General features: G+C 44.2%; 1 protein-coding gene and 1 long non-coding RNA gene across 2 annotated transcripts in view; one reads left to right on the top strand and one right to left on the bottom strand.

Annotated features, from left to right (window-relative positions):
* Positions 1–454: 454 nt before the first annotated feature.
* The window catches only part of SIK2 (salt inducible kinase 2), a 48426-nt gene continuing 33021 nt past the window's right edge, over positions 455–15859 (top strand). Inside the window, exons 1-3 of the mRNA XM_084301467.1 lie at positions 455–691; positions 8565–8681; positions 9501–9564. Coding sequence (XP_084157593.1) covers positions 521–691; positions 8565–8681; positions 9501–9564 — 352 coding nt within the window. The 5' untranslated portion in view covers positions 455–520. The remainder of the gene's footprint in view (positions 692–8564; positions 8682–9500; positions 9565–15859) is intronic.
* On the bottom strand, positions 9826–14592 carry LOC311218685. Its single transcript, XR_014619121.1, has 5 exons — positions 14468–14592; positions 14096–14323; positions 13528–13643; positions 11677–11805; positions 9826–10637 (listed from the first exon to the last, which is right to left on the bottom strand). It is a non-coding gene; the product is annotated as an uncharacterized lncRNA (long non-coding RNA).

Below are 15859 nucleotides of genomic sequence, written 5' to 3'. Positions count from 1 at the left end.
AACCGCCACAAGGCGTTGTCAGGTAGGTGAGCAGGAGGGAAGTTTCACAAGCAGCAGCCCGGGCTTGCATCATGCTCGGTGCACGCAGGATTACGGGGAGCTTGATTATGGGGAGCTTGATTACTGGGAGCTTGCTCACGTCCCCATCCATCACCACCAGGAAGGGTGGATGGCTGACTAACCCCCCTCAATCCCCACCAGGGCTTCATGTGGGGGCTGAGCGGGGCGGCAACCCCACGGTGCTTTCACACAGCAGCGACACCATGGCGAGGCACACTGCAGGAAGGACCCCACATGAGGCCAAATTCCCCCATTCCCCCTTTTCCCCTCCTGTCCCCCCCCCCGGCGCCATTTTGTCCCGGTTGCCACGGCGACGCCGCGCCCGGGCTGACGCGGGCCGTGACGAGAGGGGCGGGAGCGGGGCCGGGGGTTGAGGGGGGCGGGCCCGGGCGGGGCGGGGCCGCGGGGCCGCAGCCGGAGCCGGAGCCGGGCAGGAGCCGCCGCCGCCGCCGCTCCCAGCATGGTGATGGCCGAGCCCCGGCGGCCGCCCCCTGCGCTGCTGCCGCTGCCCCGCGGGGCCGTGGCCGGGGCCGGGGCAGTCCGAGTGGGCTTCTACGACATCGAGGGCACGCTGGGCAAAGGCAACTTCGCCGTGGTCAAGCTGGCGAGGCACCGCATCACGCGCAGCGAGGTGAGCGGAGACCCCCCCCGGTGTCTCCCCGGTGCCCCTCTCGGTGTCCCCTCGGTCCCCTCACGGTGCTCCCGGTCCCCTTACGGTGCCCCACGGGGACGGGTCGCCGCCGTATCCCCCGCGGCCTGCAGCCCCGCGGCCTGGGGAGGGGGCTCCGGGTGGTCCCGGGCTCGGTGCCCCCCGGGCTCGGTGCCCCCCGTGGGGCTCGGTCCCCTCCGGTGCCGTTGTGCGACCCCCGGAGCCCGGGGGGGACACGAGGGGCAGCGGCTGGGGTCGCCCCCCGGCCCCGGTGCTGTGCTGGGAAGGGCTGCCCGCAGTGCCCTGCACCGTGGGGAAGGGGTTGGGGAGCAACCAAAACCCCAAAATCCCGTTTTTTTGAGGTCAATAATGGGAAAACACCCTTAACCAGCCGGTTACCGGGCGCTGAGGTGGTAAGCTTGCTCCTTGCAGCGATAAAAAAACGCCCCTGGTTTGGACTTCTAACAAAAACAAACACGTTGTTCTCGCCCTGCCGCGGCGGCCGAGCCTCGCATCCCAAATATTGAGTTTCTCGTTCCTCCGCTTGCCCAACGCCACGGTAATCGCCCCTAAATCCTTCCTCGGGAGTTGAGCAAAGACCTGGCGGCGTTGGGGCGCTCCGTGCCGAGTTGGCTGCCACATGCCCAACTTCCAAGGGCTTGGCTTGCAGGCTGGGGGTGGCTGTTTGCTCTGCGGCCCCCGGGCAGGCTGTGCGATGGGCATAAAAACTTCAATCCCGAGTCTGAGTTGTCATTTTAGAACATCTGCTTGTTGGCGATTAACAGGTCCCCAGTCCAGTTTGACTTCCCCACCTGCACCTTAACAGACCACTAAATTCCCGTGCATCCCAATCAGTGCGAGCTTGAGTGTTGTCAACCAGCTTTCCTTTATTGAGGAGCCAGGGCTCTGGTCTGCGGCTTTTTCTGCACCGTTTTCACAGCAGGTTTGCCCGTGTTAGGGGTCTGCATCCAGGTCTTCTTTTCCTCAGTACAGCTACGTTGACTTTCTGCAGCCGGAGGTGCAAGCCTGGAGCTTAGCCGAGGTAGTTGCTGGAAGTATTCACACGGTCTTTGAGGAAGAGGAACCCTATCAAGAGCACTTCTGGTGATGTCAGGGGAAACTTATTCCAGCCAAGAACTACTTCAAATAAGTGCTTCAAGGTTGGGCCAACCTCACTTAATTTAGTGTTAGCTGACTGCACACGTAGGAAAGTACAAGTCCTGCTAAAGCTGTTTTTGGTGGAAGACTGTTCTTATTCCAGGCTTGTTCTAAGCTGTAGTTTATGTTTCTTGAGTTGCTAACTTTTCAGTTCATCTGTGTGCAGAGTAGGACAGCCTCTATTAAAGTTCCAGTAGAATAATATGCAGCTGCTTAGGTTCTGGCACGAACTCACTCTCAGGTCTGTACTGCAGGAAGATCTGCAGTGTGCTGCTCTGAGACCTGCTCAGAAAGTCCTTAAAAGAAGCTCTTCCACTGTCTGAGGTCCTCCTGAATGTTCCTGTTTGAACTGCCCGAATCCCAAGCCTGTTTGTTGTTTGGCCTTTTTACTGTAGGTACTTGGAAACCGTGTTTAGGTGGCTTTGACATATGAAAATATATTTGCTTGGTTTTTTACATAACTCTGACTAGCCAGTAACTGTCAGATTAAAAGAAAAGATGGCATTTACTATCTTGAAAGATCATAATTTAGGCAGTGTGTAAAGAATCCATCCTCTTTATGGGAAATCTAAGCAAAACATAGGTCAAAATAAAAAGAAACCAGGCCTGAAGGAAAAGATACCCCATCTCCTACCCTGTCTTGTGTGCATACAATCTCAAAAACTGCAGGTTGAATCCTACATTCATGCAACAATGAAACTGCATGATTAAATAGTCAAACAGAAGGGTGAAAGTTGACAAAAGTGGGGGGATTGAATACATGTTTATAGTGACCCTCCTTAATGACAGACCATGCCGGGTGCTTCGGAGGGGACTGCGTGGCTGAATGTGACCTTTGCTTTGCTGCCTGTTTGTGTTTGTTGCCATTTAAGTTAATGACACGTGTTTTCCTGCCATGCTTATTTATCACGTTGCCAAGAAATCCTGTGATCTCAGAGTAACTTTTGTTAACGAAGCATGCACAAATAAGCAACTTTTTTTTTTTTTTCCCCCTTGGAAGGAGGAGAGACTAAGAAAAGACAACATAAATGATCGGAAACATAAAGTTGAGGAAGGTGTGTGTTTGCTGCTAGTGAAATATGATGAGGTGTGAAATATGAATGGTAGCAAGAGACTTTTGCTTGCTGTTGCAAATAGGTGAGGGTAGCAAAAAGCAACGCACTTGAAAGATGATGGCAAGTCTTTGAGAATGATCTGCATGGGAGAACTACGTCACTTCCACCCGTGAGCTCTGCACTTAACATCCCCTGGGGTTTGTCACCCCCAGGAGAGTGCTGGCCGCTGCCTCTCAAATGAAAATTAAACCCTTCCGACTGATAGTTCCTCGCGGGGCACAGTGATGCTTTTAGCTATGTTACGTTTCGGGTGATTCATGCTGTTCTCTGAGAAATCCCAGCTCCTGGTAGGAGACAGGAGGCTGGTTTACGTGCGAGTGCCTGCACTGAGGAACGTGTAAAAGGGAGTGACAAAGTAGAGTGAGCAGCTCCCTGAGCTGTGCAGCCAGCGGTTTGGCTTAGTGGAGTAATTCGGTGGGAAAATGAAGCCATTGCCAAAAAAGACTCCGGGTGCGGATCTGTTTGCAGCCGTGGGCTCTGTGGATGTGTTGCAAGGGGCACAGGAGGAAAGCGTTTGTGCAGGCAGAGCAGAGCAGCCCTGCAGGTACACTGGGCTGCAGCTCCGGTGTTTTGCTACACAAAGCCCTGGTAGCCAAACCCTTGGCTGTTGCAAACTGGAGTTGCTCCAGATTGCAGAAGGACACTTGCTAATTCCAATGCCTCTTACTTCTCTGATGCATTGGGTTAGCAACTCAAGTCTGAATTTCTCTAACCTGGGTGAACCTTAAAGCTTACGCTGATGTGGACAAACTTTGTCTGTTAACTTGTCAGGCCACGTTAGGGGGATGTTCTTGGAAAGACTGGTTAGAGAGTTAAATGGATGATGTGAAACCAACGGAAATTGAAACCTGGAGCAGCTGAAGGACAGAGCAACTTTCTTCTAACAAGCCTTGCAGCTTTGCTGCTTGACAGTTTCAGTTCCCAGATGCCAGATGAGGGTTGAGCAAACTCCAGTTCACTAGCTCTCTAGCAAAAGAGGGAAGGAAGTGTGTGCTATTCCTAATATTTTTTTTTTCTAAATTAAAAATAAATAATGTTCAAGCATGTCTTTGCAGCGTTCGTAAGTTTTTAAGCAGCAAAAATGGGCAAGGGGGGAAGAGAAGGGAAGGAACAGCCTAGCAGAATTTCTGCTTTTCTCATTTTCATAGTGACCTTGAAGTTGTCTTGGAGTACATATTCATATGTCATGTTTGGTTGTACTTTTTTGTTTTCTTTTTAGGAGATATGATCACTTTTATTTAAAAAATAAATAAAAATAAATGCTAGAATCACAGAATCTGTGTAACAGTCCTTAATCTGGCATGTGCTAAGTTGGCTTATTCGTGTTGAGGTAATGATTGAGCATAGTAGAGAAATGAGAATTCATTGCTGTGTGCAGTCTCTGCTTTCAGAAGATCAAAGTGATGCCACAGCATCTCTAAGACGCTGGTAGTTGTTAGCAAGATGTATATTCAGGAAGAAAACACACTTTTCATTGAGGAAACTCTTCCCCATCCTGAAGCAGCTTCTCCACCTCTAAGAATTACTTCCCCTTTTCCTGTCATCGTGACACAGCTGAGATTACGGACAAAAATGAGCTGCTGCTGCTGAATGCACTGTTCCTTCCCGTGGCGTTGTGAAGAAGTGGCTGGATTTTAAGTATTTCCAAGTGCTTTTTCTCTAAACCTCCTAGGGACCTGACGAGATGCGTGAGAGCTGAAGATTGAGAATAGGCTGAGATATCTCATCTGCATTTGACTGCAGAAGCAGCGGTGCCAGCTGCTCCTGTGCTTCTTTTCACATAGAAGCCTGCTGCTGTGTGCATGTACATAATATGCACATTGAGAGTTGTACCAGGATTGCAAATACCTTTTTTTTCCTTCAAGTAGCCACACGCTTTTACTGTGTGTTCAAAAAACAACTGCTTAATAGTACCAAATAATTCCACGTTATAAGGCAAAATGCGGTTTGCTCTAATGTGTTTTTTGTTTTAATTAAAACCCTATTTCAAGTGCAAGTATGGCTTACTCTTCATTATTTTGCTTGACTTCCTCTTGCATCTCAAATAACATATTCCTGATTAGGGGAGAACTGTGCTTGGGATTATTTCAGATACTTGAGGTTGAACTAAGGTGGATAAACAACACATCTAAGCCTTTATGTATAGAGAGCCATCCAGTGGAAGTATTCAATCTTTAAAAGTGAAGAAGGAGAAGTGAGTTTTATCTATTTTTTTTCTGGGGCAATAGATACTTTTGTAATCTGGGCCAGCAAAGTTAAAAGCTGCTTGGAACTCCTTGCGGACGTTAGGAGCTGGGAGCTGCAGCGCTCCGAGTTGTGCGTGGTATCTGGAGAAAGCTGGCAACAGCCATCGGGAGACCGGCTTGGAAGTGGTAACAGGCTGTATTTGAAATATTTATACTTTCAGTAAAAGGAATACTTAAAATTTAAGAGCAAACTGTGGAAGTGCCAAACTATACTGGAAGAAACGCCAAGAGTCTGTGTACTTGCAAAGCTAGATTGCTTCAATAGGGTGAGGTGATGGGAGTCGAGCTTCGATGGAAAAAGTGGCAACAGCAAACTGTAAGCTGCACAGCCCCCCACAGCCTCCTCTGTTCAGCAAGAGCCACAGAGGGTGGGCTGCTGTTACTTGCTTCAAATTGCCCAAAAAACTCTCTAATTTATTACTTTGCAGTCTCGCTGTTGTTTTTTTTTTCTCTTCCACGGTAGACCAAGCCCCTTTTATTTGAAGTTCTGTATAGGTTTGCTTTTATTAGCTTCTCTGCACTGCATGCATTCCGATGTGCAAGAAGAGTAAATAAGAGAAAGTTACTCTAAGTTACCTTTTTTTTTTTTGCTTGCTTTTTAAGAGAGTTTCGTAAATGAAAATGCTCAGTGACAAGAAGGAGAAATTAAATGGACCGGAGCCGGGGGAGTCCAGAAATTAAGTGCTGTGGGTTTTAGGCAAGGTTTCTGCACCGTGCTGTTTGTGTGAAGAATCATAGGAACAGAATATCCGAGCTGGAAGGGATCACAAGGATCACCGAGTCCAGCTCCTGGAGGTGAAGAAAGAAGCTGCTGTGAATGCCTCAAGTTAGCAAGACTGACGCTGTGTAAATCACTAATTAGGGTGCCAGTAAAGTTTAAATACCGAACAAGGCAGCAAGATTTTATTGCATTACACTAGGTCGATGAAGAAGGCGTTTGGACTGTCCAGAACACCAGATCTACCTAAGATGGGAGAGAGCTTGTTGCTTGACTAAAAGATGTGTTACTGGTTTGTGATGGGAATGCAAGATTGCCCCAGATTGATCTTTTCATTGGTTTGTAAATGAGAAAGAGTGGTTTCCATTTCTTTTAATTTTGGAGGTCACCCAAATAACAGGTGTAAACCAGGGCAGATGTGGAGAAGGAATAAGAAACTGTCTTGTGTCTCTGGTTGTTTCCAGAGAGGCAGCAGAAAATAAATTAGAGGAAGTGGGGAAATGAGACACGTGGTTTGTTTTTTAATAAATATTTCCTGATGTATGTTTAAGAACTTGGTCTGGCTTCAGTGGTTTGCTTTGATTTCTTTGATATTTTGCAACTTTCTAGCAAAGGGATTTCTTCGGGCTAATAAATTCTGCCCGGAAAAAAACAGTCAGTTTATTAGGTGTGATCTTACGTTAGGCTAGGGAGATTTAAAGGGGGGGGTGTGGTGGGTTTTCTGTAAGCTGTAGGAACGAGGCTTTGCATCCTCTGCTGCCACACGGCATGAAGTCAGGCCAAAAAAGGAAGCAGTTTGCTGCTCTGCCTGGGCCAGCGCAGGGACCTGCAGGGAGAGGAGCTGCTGGGGAGCAGGCTCAGCGCGAGCCTGGAGCTGTGTTGGGACAGCCCCGTCTGATGCACGCTGTTCTGCTTCCTCTCCTGTCCTGTTTCTTTGCGGGGGTGAAGTCAGGCATTTATTATCCAGATTTACGCGTGCACTGAGCATCAGACAGCAAATAGGTGGTGTAGCTGGAAGGAAGGGGAGCAGGACGGTAGGGTAACGGGTCAGAACAGAAGCAGGTTATCTGTGTTTACCTGCGTGCTTTAAAGGTGTTCTCTTCTGAGTGAAAAGACCAACTTCGAACAGGAGATGCAAAATCTCTTAGGACCTGTTGTGGGCAATACAGTTCCTGAGCAGTTCTCAGTGCACACTGTAACAGCATGTGGGAACAGGCAGGGGAGGTGCTGCAAATACAGGTAGCTGGCAGGAGCGTGTTTTGAAAGAAGACAAAGACATTTCCGAGACATTTTTTGAAGGGAAAACGTGTTTTGACAAGATCAGGCATCAGGATCCTCTAAGTTGGCGCATGTCATGCGGGGATGGAAGGTGAGAGCTGGGGAGGTGGAGGTCACTAGGGAGTGCTTGAAAAGCATTTTCAGTGCTTTCTTCCCAGGTGTCCACTGCTAAACTTTGATAAATAAAGGCCCTGGAGGTAGTTGAGTGTTTAATGATGAGGGATATGGAACTTTAGGTTTCTTTGCTTTATCTTTAATGCGTCATTAAAAAGCATATTGTTTTTGATGAAAAAGTTCACTGAGTGGCAGTGAGTTCTGCATTAATCAAACATCGTTTAAAAACAAATCCATTAAAAATATTTGATTTGAAAAGCTGAACCTTGTGCTGTCTCATCTAAGTAGGAGTGCATCCTGCATCTTAAAACCAAGCATTCTTCATTGACTATAAGGCTAGATCAGTTTACTTGCTCATAGCAGAATCTTATTTTTCTGGTGGTTTGGTTAGACAAGTAGACCTCTGAGGAGGCTGTCAAGGAAAAGCATACTGAAATGAAGTCAGTAAACAGTTAATTCTGAATTCAGGTGGGTCCATAATCAGCCTTGCTGGAGATAATGAGGTTCACCTCCTGTGGATTTTGTCTCCTGCATAACAGCTGTCTCCTATAGTTCAATACCTTGTGAAATGCAGTTATAATTGGAAGCATTTGTGTGATTTGCATTGTTTGCTCCTGCTTCAGCATTAATAATGTGATATTCAGGGTGAATAAACACTATTTTATATTTAATACTTAGTATTGTAATCCTTTGTGTGATTTTTAGCAGCTATATTTTTGCTCCTTCTTGGTGTAAAAAAAATCGTTTCGTTTCTTACTCTTTCCTGTTTAAAATGTTTGGTCTCCTAACCAGCTGTCACTCTCTGCAATTCACTTTGCAGATATTGACTAAAAATAGTCAGTAGGACCCTGATCTGTTCCTGAACTAATTGAGACGAGGTTTGACTGACAGACATATCCGTAGAGGTTTTTCCCTGAATGGATGAATTGCAGTTGTCCCTTTATAATAGCATATTAATTGAAATTAAAACAAGCATATAACAGTTGAAAATACCCGGATCCGCTATGTTTTGATTCTTTGTGTTGAGCCATCAGTTTTTCTTTGCAAATACCACTTTTGCATCTGTGGAATTCAAATGGACTACCTTGGCCCCAGAAATGGGTATCATTAGGCTTCCTGTAAAGTTTTTTGTTTTTAAAACACTTCTGTGTGTCCTCAGTTGTTCCCACCTGCTGCTGATAAATCTGGGGGAGAGTTTTAATCTCACTTTTGCTATTTGGCTGCAGGTGGCAATAAAAATCATTGACAAATCTCAGCTGGATGCTGTGAATCTGGAGAAGATCTACCGAGAGGTGCAGATAATGAAGATGCTCGATCACCCACACATTATAAAGCTCTACCAGGTACGGTTAGCAGTGTCTTTTCCTTTCTTGTCCTCTCTGCTCCTGTTTCAAGAGTTTGCACTGTTGTCTTCTTGTAGATTAGCAGTCCAAGACAAGCTCAGCTATTCTGGAATTGATTTGCATTGGATGGGTGTTTAACATTTTTGAAAGCACATCGGTTGTGGTCTTGTTCATTCTACTGTAGCAACTAGGCTGCCCTTGTTAGATACTGAAAAGTATCTGAAATCTGCATGAAATACCCAGAAAGCTGTAAATGTGATGTTAGTGAAAGAGCTGAGTTTGAGATACCTGGTGATGAAACTTTGATGTGTGTAATTAGAAAAGGTACGATGTAAGCTAGAGCAGGGTGGGAATATTCAACGTGATGTCTACAACGAGCACGAGCTAGAAGGATCGCTGCGGAGAATGTCATGGTTTTCTTTGGTCGAGCTGTGGCTGAGAGAGCAAGCTGAGGGGTACTTGAAGCTTTTCTTATCTTTGGATAAGATATGAGGATGTGTCAATCCAGACTCTGCAAATGTGTTTGTGGTGTAAATGCACGTACCAAGCAAGAGGTACCCAAAGACTTTATCTTGAAGTACGTTTACTAGAAGACAGATAACTAGTCATTCAGTAGGTTTGTTTCTGCTGTGTGAACATTCCCCTTGAAATTGCTGAGGTAACTTGCAGAAACAAATTGAAAAATTGTGATAATTGGATGTCCAAGACAGACTTTCACCTCTTTACCAAGAGAATACTATGAAAATAAGTAGTCTTGTGGCTTTGTTTGCTTTTTGCTCTTCCTACAACTTACTTAACGTACAATTTCTCCATCAACAGGTGATGGAGACCAAAAGCATGCTGTACCTTGTGACAGAATTTGCCAAAAATGGAGAAATTTTTGGTAAGCAAGAGAATGTTTCAAATGTTAAGTTCAGTGCTTTAACTTCAGCAATTTGAAAACTGTATTTATTTTGCCCAAGAATTCATTTTTATTTTAGCATGTAATTTTCTTTTCTCTGTCTAGAAAAACGCGTGATAACTGGCACTGCTGCTCTTTTTAGTTCTAAAAACTTTAGGAAAAACCATTACAGTTTGAGTTTCCAACATAAATTTTTGCTGTAAGGCAACTTAGCTGCTGTACAGTTGGAATTAATATGCTCGTGATCTGGAACATATATTGTTGTGTCTCACCTTCAAAATGTGAGTTGAAAAATGACAAAAGAGATGATGAAATATGAATTTGCATGGGGAGAGATGGAGTTAAAATGGCTATTAGTCAGGTTTTGTTGGGCACCTACTGAGTGGAGTGACCTGTCTTTTGTGGTGCTAGATAGAAGTGTTAAAGTACTATTTAATAGCAAGAATTATGTTTCCAGGAGTGATGCAAAGGTAAAGTGACTGGGGTAGTAACTTACTACAGTGAGACAGTGGGTTTTGACCTGAGAGTTTGTTGGAATTGGAAAAAAACTCATGGATTTTTATTTCACAATGCAACATAGCATGCGCACAGTACAGTTGACTCACTTTTTCCTGTCTTTCTTAACACTGAGTTAATTTTTCATCCAAGATGGAAACAAGATGGATATTTGTCATGTGAGCCTATTTAGGCTTAGCATAATTTAACAAAACGTAGCAATATGCAAATAGATTTATCATATCAGCGCAGTGGGAGACTAACGACCGTGTATGATCATCTATTGATGATCAAACTCCATCGTGCCGTTACCAGCTGAGGGTTTAACAAAGCAATGAAGGGATTATACTCAGAGAGAGAGGAGCTGGAGGCTGGTGACCCTTGGGCTTGTGTGAACGAGGCGGTGAGACCTGTCTGTAGAAATAGTGCTTCCAGGTACGTCTTCTTGCTTGGACAACGTAATACCAGTACAACTCATCCTGAAGATGTTGGTCCCATTCTGTTAGAGCTTGTTTGGCCACATGATTTGTTAGCAATATTTGAGTGTAGGTCTAGGAAAGCTGGAAGTTGGAAAGAGCACTGTTAAGATGCATGCTGCTCATGAACTGTTATGTGTTGTTTGTAGAGTAAACCTACAGGAATCTAAAGAGATTCCTGGAGGAACTCAGATGTCTGAGGCAGTACTAATGTTCTTGTTGATTTGGAAAAATTGTGCAGTTACTGTTACGGAAAGGCAATCATGCTGATGTGTGATTCAGACTTCATGTAGCATCTTCCCATAACTTGTGAGAGGTGGAGATAATATGCAATGAAAACAGGATAAGAGATTGAAATACTGGTGTGTTGTTTGCCTTACAAATGCCGCCAGGGCCCCCTGGAGGGCCCTAGTGATTGGAGAGCAGAAGAGGTGGAGCGTGACTGATTTTCATTTTTTGCACTGGGGGACGGGGGTGGATTTCATGGAAACAAATCAAATGTTCAAAGTCCCTTCTTTGTTTTCTGGGTTATCTCTTTTTTTTTTTTTTTTTTTTTTTTTTCCACCTTTAGGTCCTTATCTTTGGACTGTTTGTAATAAGCAGGATATCACGTCCGCGGCAATTTCAACATAACTTGGAAGTAGAGAAAATCTGGGGTAGTATTTATAAAAAATAAATATTTAAATAAATATAAACAGAAGTAGAAAGGAGACTCAAGCTGCACCATGTTTTCCTTTTTCCCATCTTGATCATTCATTGGGTGTGCTGAATTTGTCATTTCCAGACTAATGGGGTATGAAATAGTCTCACTTTTCCACCATTAGTTTTCAAACAGCGCAGACAGTGGGATGGTCCTCTGCAGTTCTGTACCCAAGTGTCTTTGAAGTTTTTAACGTTTTGCTGTGTGTCTTTGTGGTCTGGAAGTTTTTACTTTTTCTCTCCTAAAGCAAGATGATTAGAAACCTGTGGAACCTGCTGTTACTTCAGTTAATCGGCCTCCTGGCATCATTTAACTATTGTGCTCAGGTTTGTTCTTTGACTGACCTGTGACTGCACTGGAGGAGGATTTAAAACAACAACAACAACAAAATCTCTAGGTTTGTGACAAGATTTAAGTTTTTACCTGAAAAGCTGATCCCTCTGTTACCCGCTGGGAGTGAGAGGCCTCTCGGGGGTCTGGTTCGGAGCAAGGCCTTACAGAGCTTCGACTCTCCCTCCACAGGAGCCTCTCCTTTTCTGACTGCAGAAGGAGCTGAGAGAGTAGACCCAGTAAGTTGAAGTTGGCCTTTGTGGTCACTCCTCCGAGAAACTCAATGATTTAGAAATTTTTTGAGAGTATAAAGTTGTCCCTTCCGACCTTCCCCTTGCAGGAGGTGCTGTAAAGGGCACAGCGTGCTCTTCAGGATGGGTCTCGGGAGATTGTGACTGGCGAATGTTCCCTTAATGCCTTGTCACACTTTCAGGATCACTGTGAGTAGCCTGGTGCTAACCTCACTGAGGCTTTTCAGTTCTGCTAACCCATCAGTTCATAGTGCTGACTGGTGGTTCCTGGACAGGATTACTTTTATCCCCTACACCGATATTCTTTGCTGTCTTCATAGCTACAGTAACGTTTTCTGCACTCAGCAGTTGTGAATTTTACCTTTTGCCAGCTAATATTGTTGCAGTAAATATTGTTTTTAGTCTAGGCACTTCAAATGTGGTTACATTTTTCTTTTTTTTAAAAAAAAGAACAAGTCCTTGGACTTAATAAAATATTTGAAAAAAGGTTTCAGTTGTGCTTATTCTACTTTACAGATCTACAAAGTTTTAAACTCACTGTTTCTGCTGATTATTTTTTTGAAGTATCTTTACAGCCACCACCTTGTAACCTTCAACATCACTCACCTGAAACCTCTTAAACAGCTGAGACACAGATTAACTGTTAGCTAAACTAATTACAGTCAACCTATTCTGAAGGGCTAATTCTCTAGTTTTTCATTAGTGACCATTGGGTTTCTTTATATTACAAAAATCCAGACTGTGGAGGGTGAAGCTGACTATTAAGCCTAAAAATAACCCAACTGTTCAGCAAGGGGAAAATGAATATCCAAGGCTTGGGTTAGTTTTTTTTTTCCTACTACTGTGAAAGTAGTTCACCCCCTCTTGCCTGCTGTCTGGCATGCTCACTACAGGTGTATTTTTAAAGCAGTAAACATGACCAAAACCCAAAAGAGTTCAAGACTAACAGCTTGTGTGACTTTTGTCTGGTTTACCTTTTAACTATTTAAAGGAATTTGCTACTTTTGGCTGACATTTAAGAAAAATTCATTTGATCTTGTCCTTCAGTTTTCTGAGGGTGACTGTACCCATGTATGTACTTTTCTGGTACACTTTTTTTCTACTACATCCTGGAAATGTGAAGGAGAAAGAGACTAAAGCATAAATAAGAGGCATTTCAATTACCAGCTATGGTCCTTGGAAGAACAGCTTAACTATATTTGCCTACTCACTTCTGTTATCTTTCATCTCACAGCTGACTTTCCTAATGTGTTTAGGTGTTCCTTACAACCTTCAGCTTGTTTTGCAACTGGGCAGTAGATACTGAGGACCTTGCAGCCTTTTAGAGAAGCTGCAGGGAACAGAGGGCTAGTGCCAGGCTGTACTCTTGTGCCCATAGTACAGAGAGATAATGATTCCCCTTGTAACTAGTACTTTACAATATTGCAGTATCCTTGCTCAGTAGATAAAGACAACAGCGTCTTCCAACTACTCTAGACTATTTCAGCATAAATATTAATCCTTAGGGAGGCATTTGAGACTATAAACCTCTGTACTTACATTTTCAGCTTCTCAGAATGTTGTTCCTGTTTCAGTGAACAATAACCTTGCAGTCTCTCCAGAAACACTTCTCCATAAAGGAGACATTCAGGCATGTCTTTCGTTTGTTAGAGTATTAATAATTATGTCTGTATCTGTAAGATCCTAGCCTTACCTAGCGGTTTGTCCTGGACAATTTCATTTGTTTTTGGGCAGAGTTGGAAAGCTGGACTGGAATAGGCTTGAGCAGCTCTCAGTTTTGTCCTAGCCTTGGCACAGGATCATCTGTCTCTAGAAAGAGGGATATTGTAACCTTGTTAGACAAGAATATACAGGATCTGATTTTTTTTTTTTTTTTAGTTTAATAATTATTCTTCCTCGTGGATCATCTGGATTTCCTTGCTTGAAGTTCTAACCCATTATTATCACTCGTGTTAATAGGCATTCATAAGACTGGAAATGCAGTGTGTCCCCCTAATATGCAAATAGTCATTCTTTTACTAAGCTTGAACTGTGTGAGTGATGTCTTGCCTGTCTTACGCTGAACCCAAATCACCAAATAGTTGAGGCTGGAAGGGATGTGTAAGGAATGTCTAGTCCAGCCCTGTGGCTTAGAGCAGGGTCAACCAGAGCAGGTTGCGCAGGATCACGGGTGAATACTCTACAGTCTCTGTGGCCAACCTGTTCTAGCATTTGACAACATGCACAGAGGGAAGAAAAAAAATATGTTTAAATGGGATTACCTTGTTTCAGTTTGTTCCTCTTGTCCTTTCACTGGTTATTGGTAATAAAAGTGACTTTTTTTTCCTCCTGTCAAGTATTTATACACAGCTATACAATTCCCTTCTGAACGTGGTCTTCAGGCTGACTGCCCTCCACTCTCTCAGCCTCCCATCGTGTGATGGGCACTCCAGTCCTTTAACCATCCTCATTGTGCTTCACTGTGCTCTCTCCAGCCTGTCCCTGTCTCCCTAGCAGAGAGAACATAGTAAAAAAACATACGCAGTTGTTCACCTAGCTGAAGGACAGTAATTGGAGTGAAAAGCACTGGCCAGTGCTTGACAATGGCTCTGAGTCATGTTTTGAAGTGGATGCCATCTTCATGTTTCACTTACCCAGTAAACAGATGTACTCTGTGGTACTGAAAAGGTCGGACAGGAAGCTGCTTTTGAGCAAAAGTCCTGCTTCTGCCTCCTGTGGATCCAGCTGAATCTAAGATGACTTCTGGTTTCTATCTCACTACAGAAAAATGGACCAAAAAAACAACTTAAAGCTTGTAGATGAAGGGTATGAAGTGAGGATGAGATTCACCAAACTATGTTTATAAAGGCACATAAAGGCTTTGTCATTTCTATAGTTGCACATGACAAGGGGGTGCTTTGCTCTTCACCTAAGTTACTCTTGGGTGCTAGCTCCAGAACTACACGTGAGTGTGCAACCAGCGTCGAGCCTTGAGCTGTGATGGCAGGATGTCTCGAGCAAATTTCAGCTGCCTTAAAGTCCTTGCTGAAAGCCAGGAGCTGGCGCCATGCCTGTGTCCCGGCCTGTCCTATTTGAAACTAGTTAATGTACAAACAGTATCCTTGCGTGCACCAGCTTCACCTGTTTAGAGAGATCATGGCATATTCTACTTCACCAGGAGATAAAGTAGCGTATTTCAGAATAAATTACCCATTCCACACAGGCTGCTAGACTTGGTGGAAAGTGCAAGGCCAAGACTACTGCTAAAGGCGGTTTGGAAGCTCTAAATGAGCTCTGACAGGCTAAAGCTGTGAAAGCAAATGACAGTTTAGGTCCATTAACGTATTTGCTGCATTGCTAACAAAGGATGGATTAACAGCTTACAGGGCTGGCTTGCATTCAGTGTGATTTAGTTTGTGTCTTTGATATCTGACTTCACCTTGCCATCATGTGATTTGTCAGTCACTCTGTGACTGAGTGATATTTTGCTTGCAAATATTATGATCTCCCCTTGCTGCCAGGCTTTTGTTTGTTCTCGTGCTTTGCCAAGTTAAACCAGCTGAAAAGGCATTAAGACCCAAGCAGGTTAGAAGCTCTGAGGAGAGTTTTTAGATCTGCAGCTTTTGTAGATCAGATCGAACAAAGTGCTTAAAAATGTTTGTGAGGGTTGCTGAAACGATTGTACTGCAGCTGAGGTCTCTCTTGTTGCACTCCAACTGAGATCCCCCAAGAAAACATCTTTGAAACAAGCCTGTTTTACTGAGTATATTAACAGGATGGTGAATGATTGCAATGGTTATTTAAACCATATGAGTGACGATGTAATTCAGAACTATCAATTCTTCAATTATCAATACTCCACGCAGTAGCAGCATTGCCTCGTTGCCCAAGTAGCAGCAAAGAACTTGTCATGTACAAGAGCACGAGGTCAGTGAGGTTGCTGGTCTTACATGATCCAACGACAATATTTTTTTCATGTTTTTATTAATTTCTGCAAGAATTCTCATGGTTTGTGCCCCCTTCCCCTGAACAGCATATTTCTTCCT

This window comes from Netta rufina, assembly GCF_964035555.1.
Source record: "Netta rufina genome assembly, chromosome: 25".
NCBI classification, from domain to species: domain Eukaryota; kingdom Metazoa; phylum Chordata; class Aves; order Anseriformes; family Anatidae; genus Netta; species Netta rufina.
The sequence above is the reverse complement of the archived record's forward strand: the minus strand, read 5'-3'. Positions and strand labels throughout refer to the sequence as shown.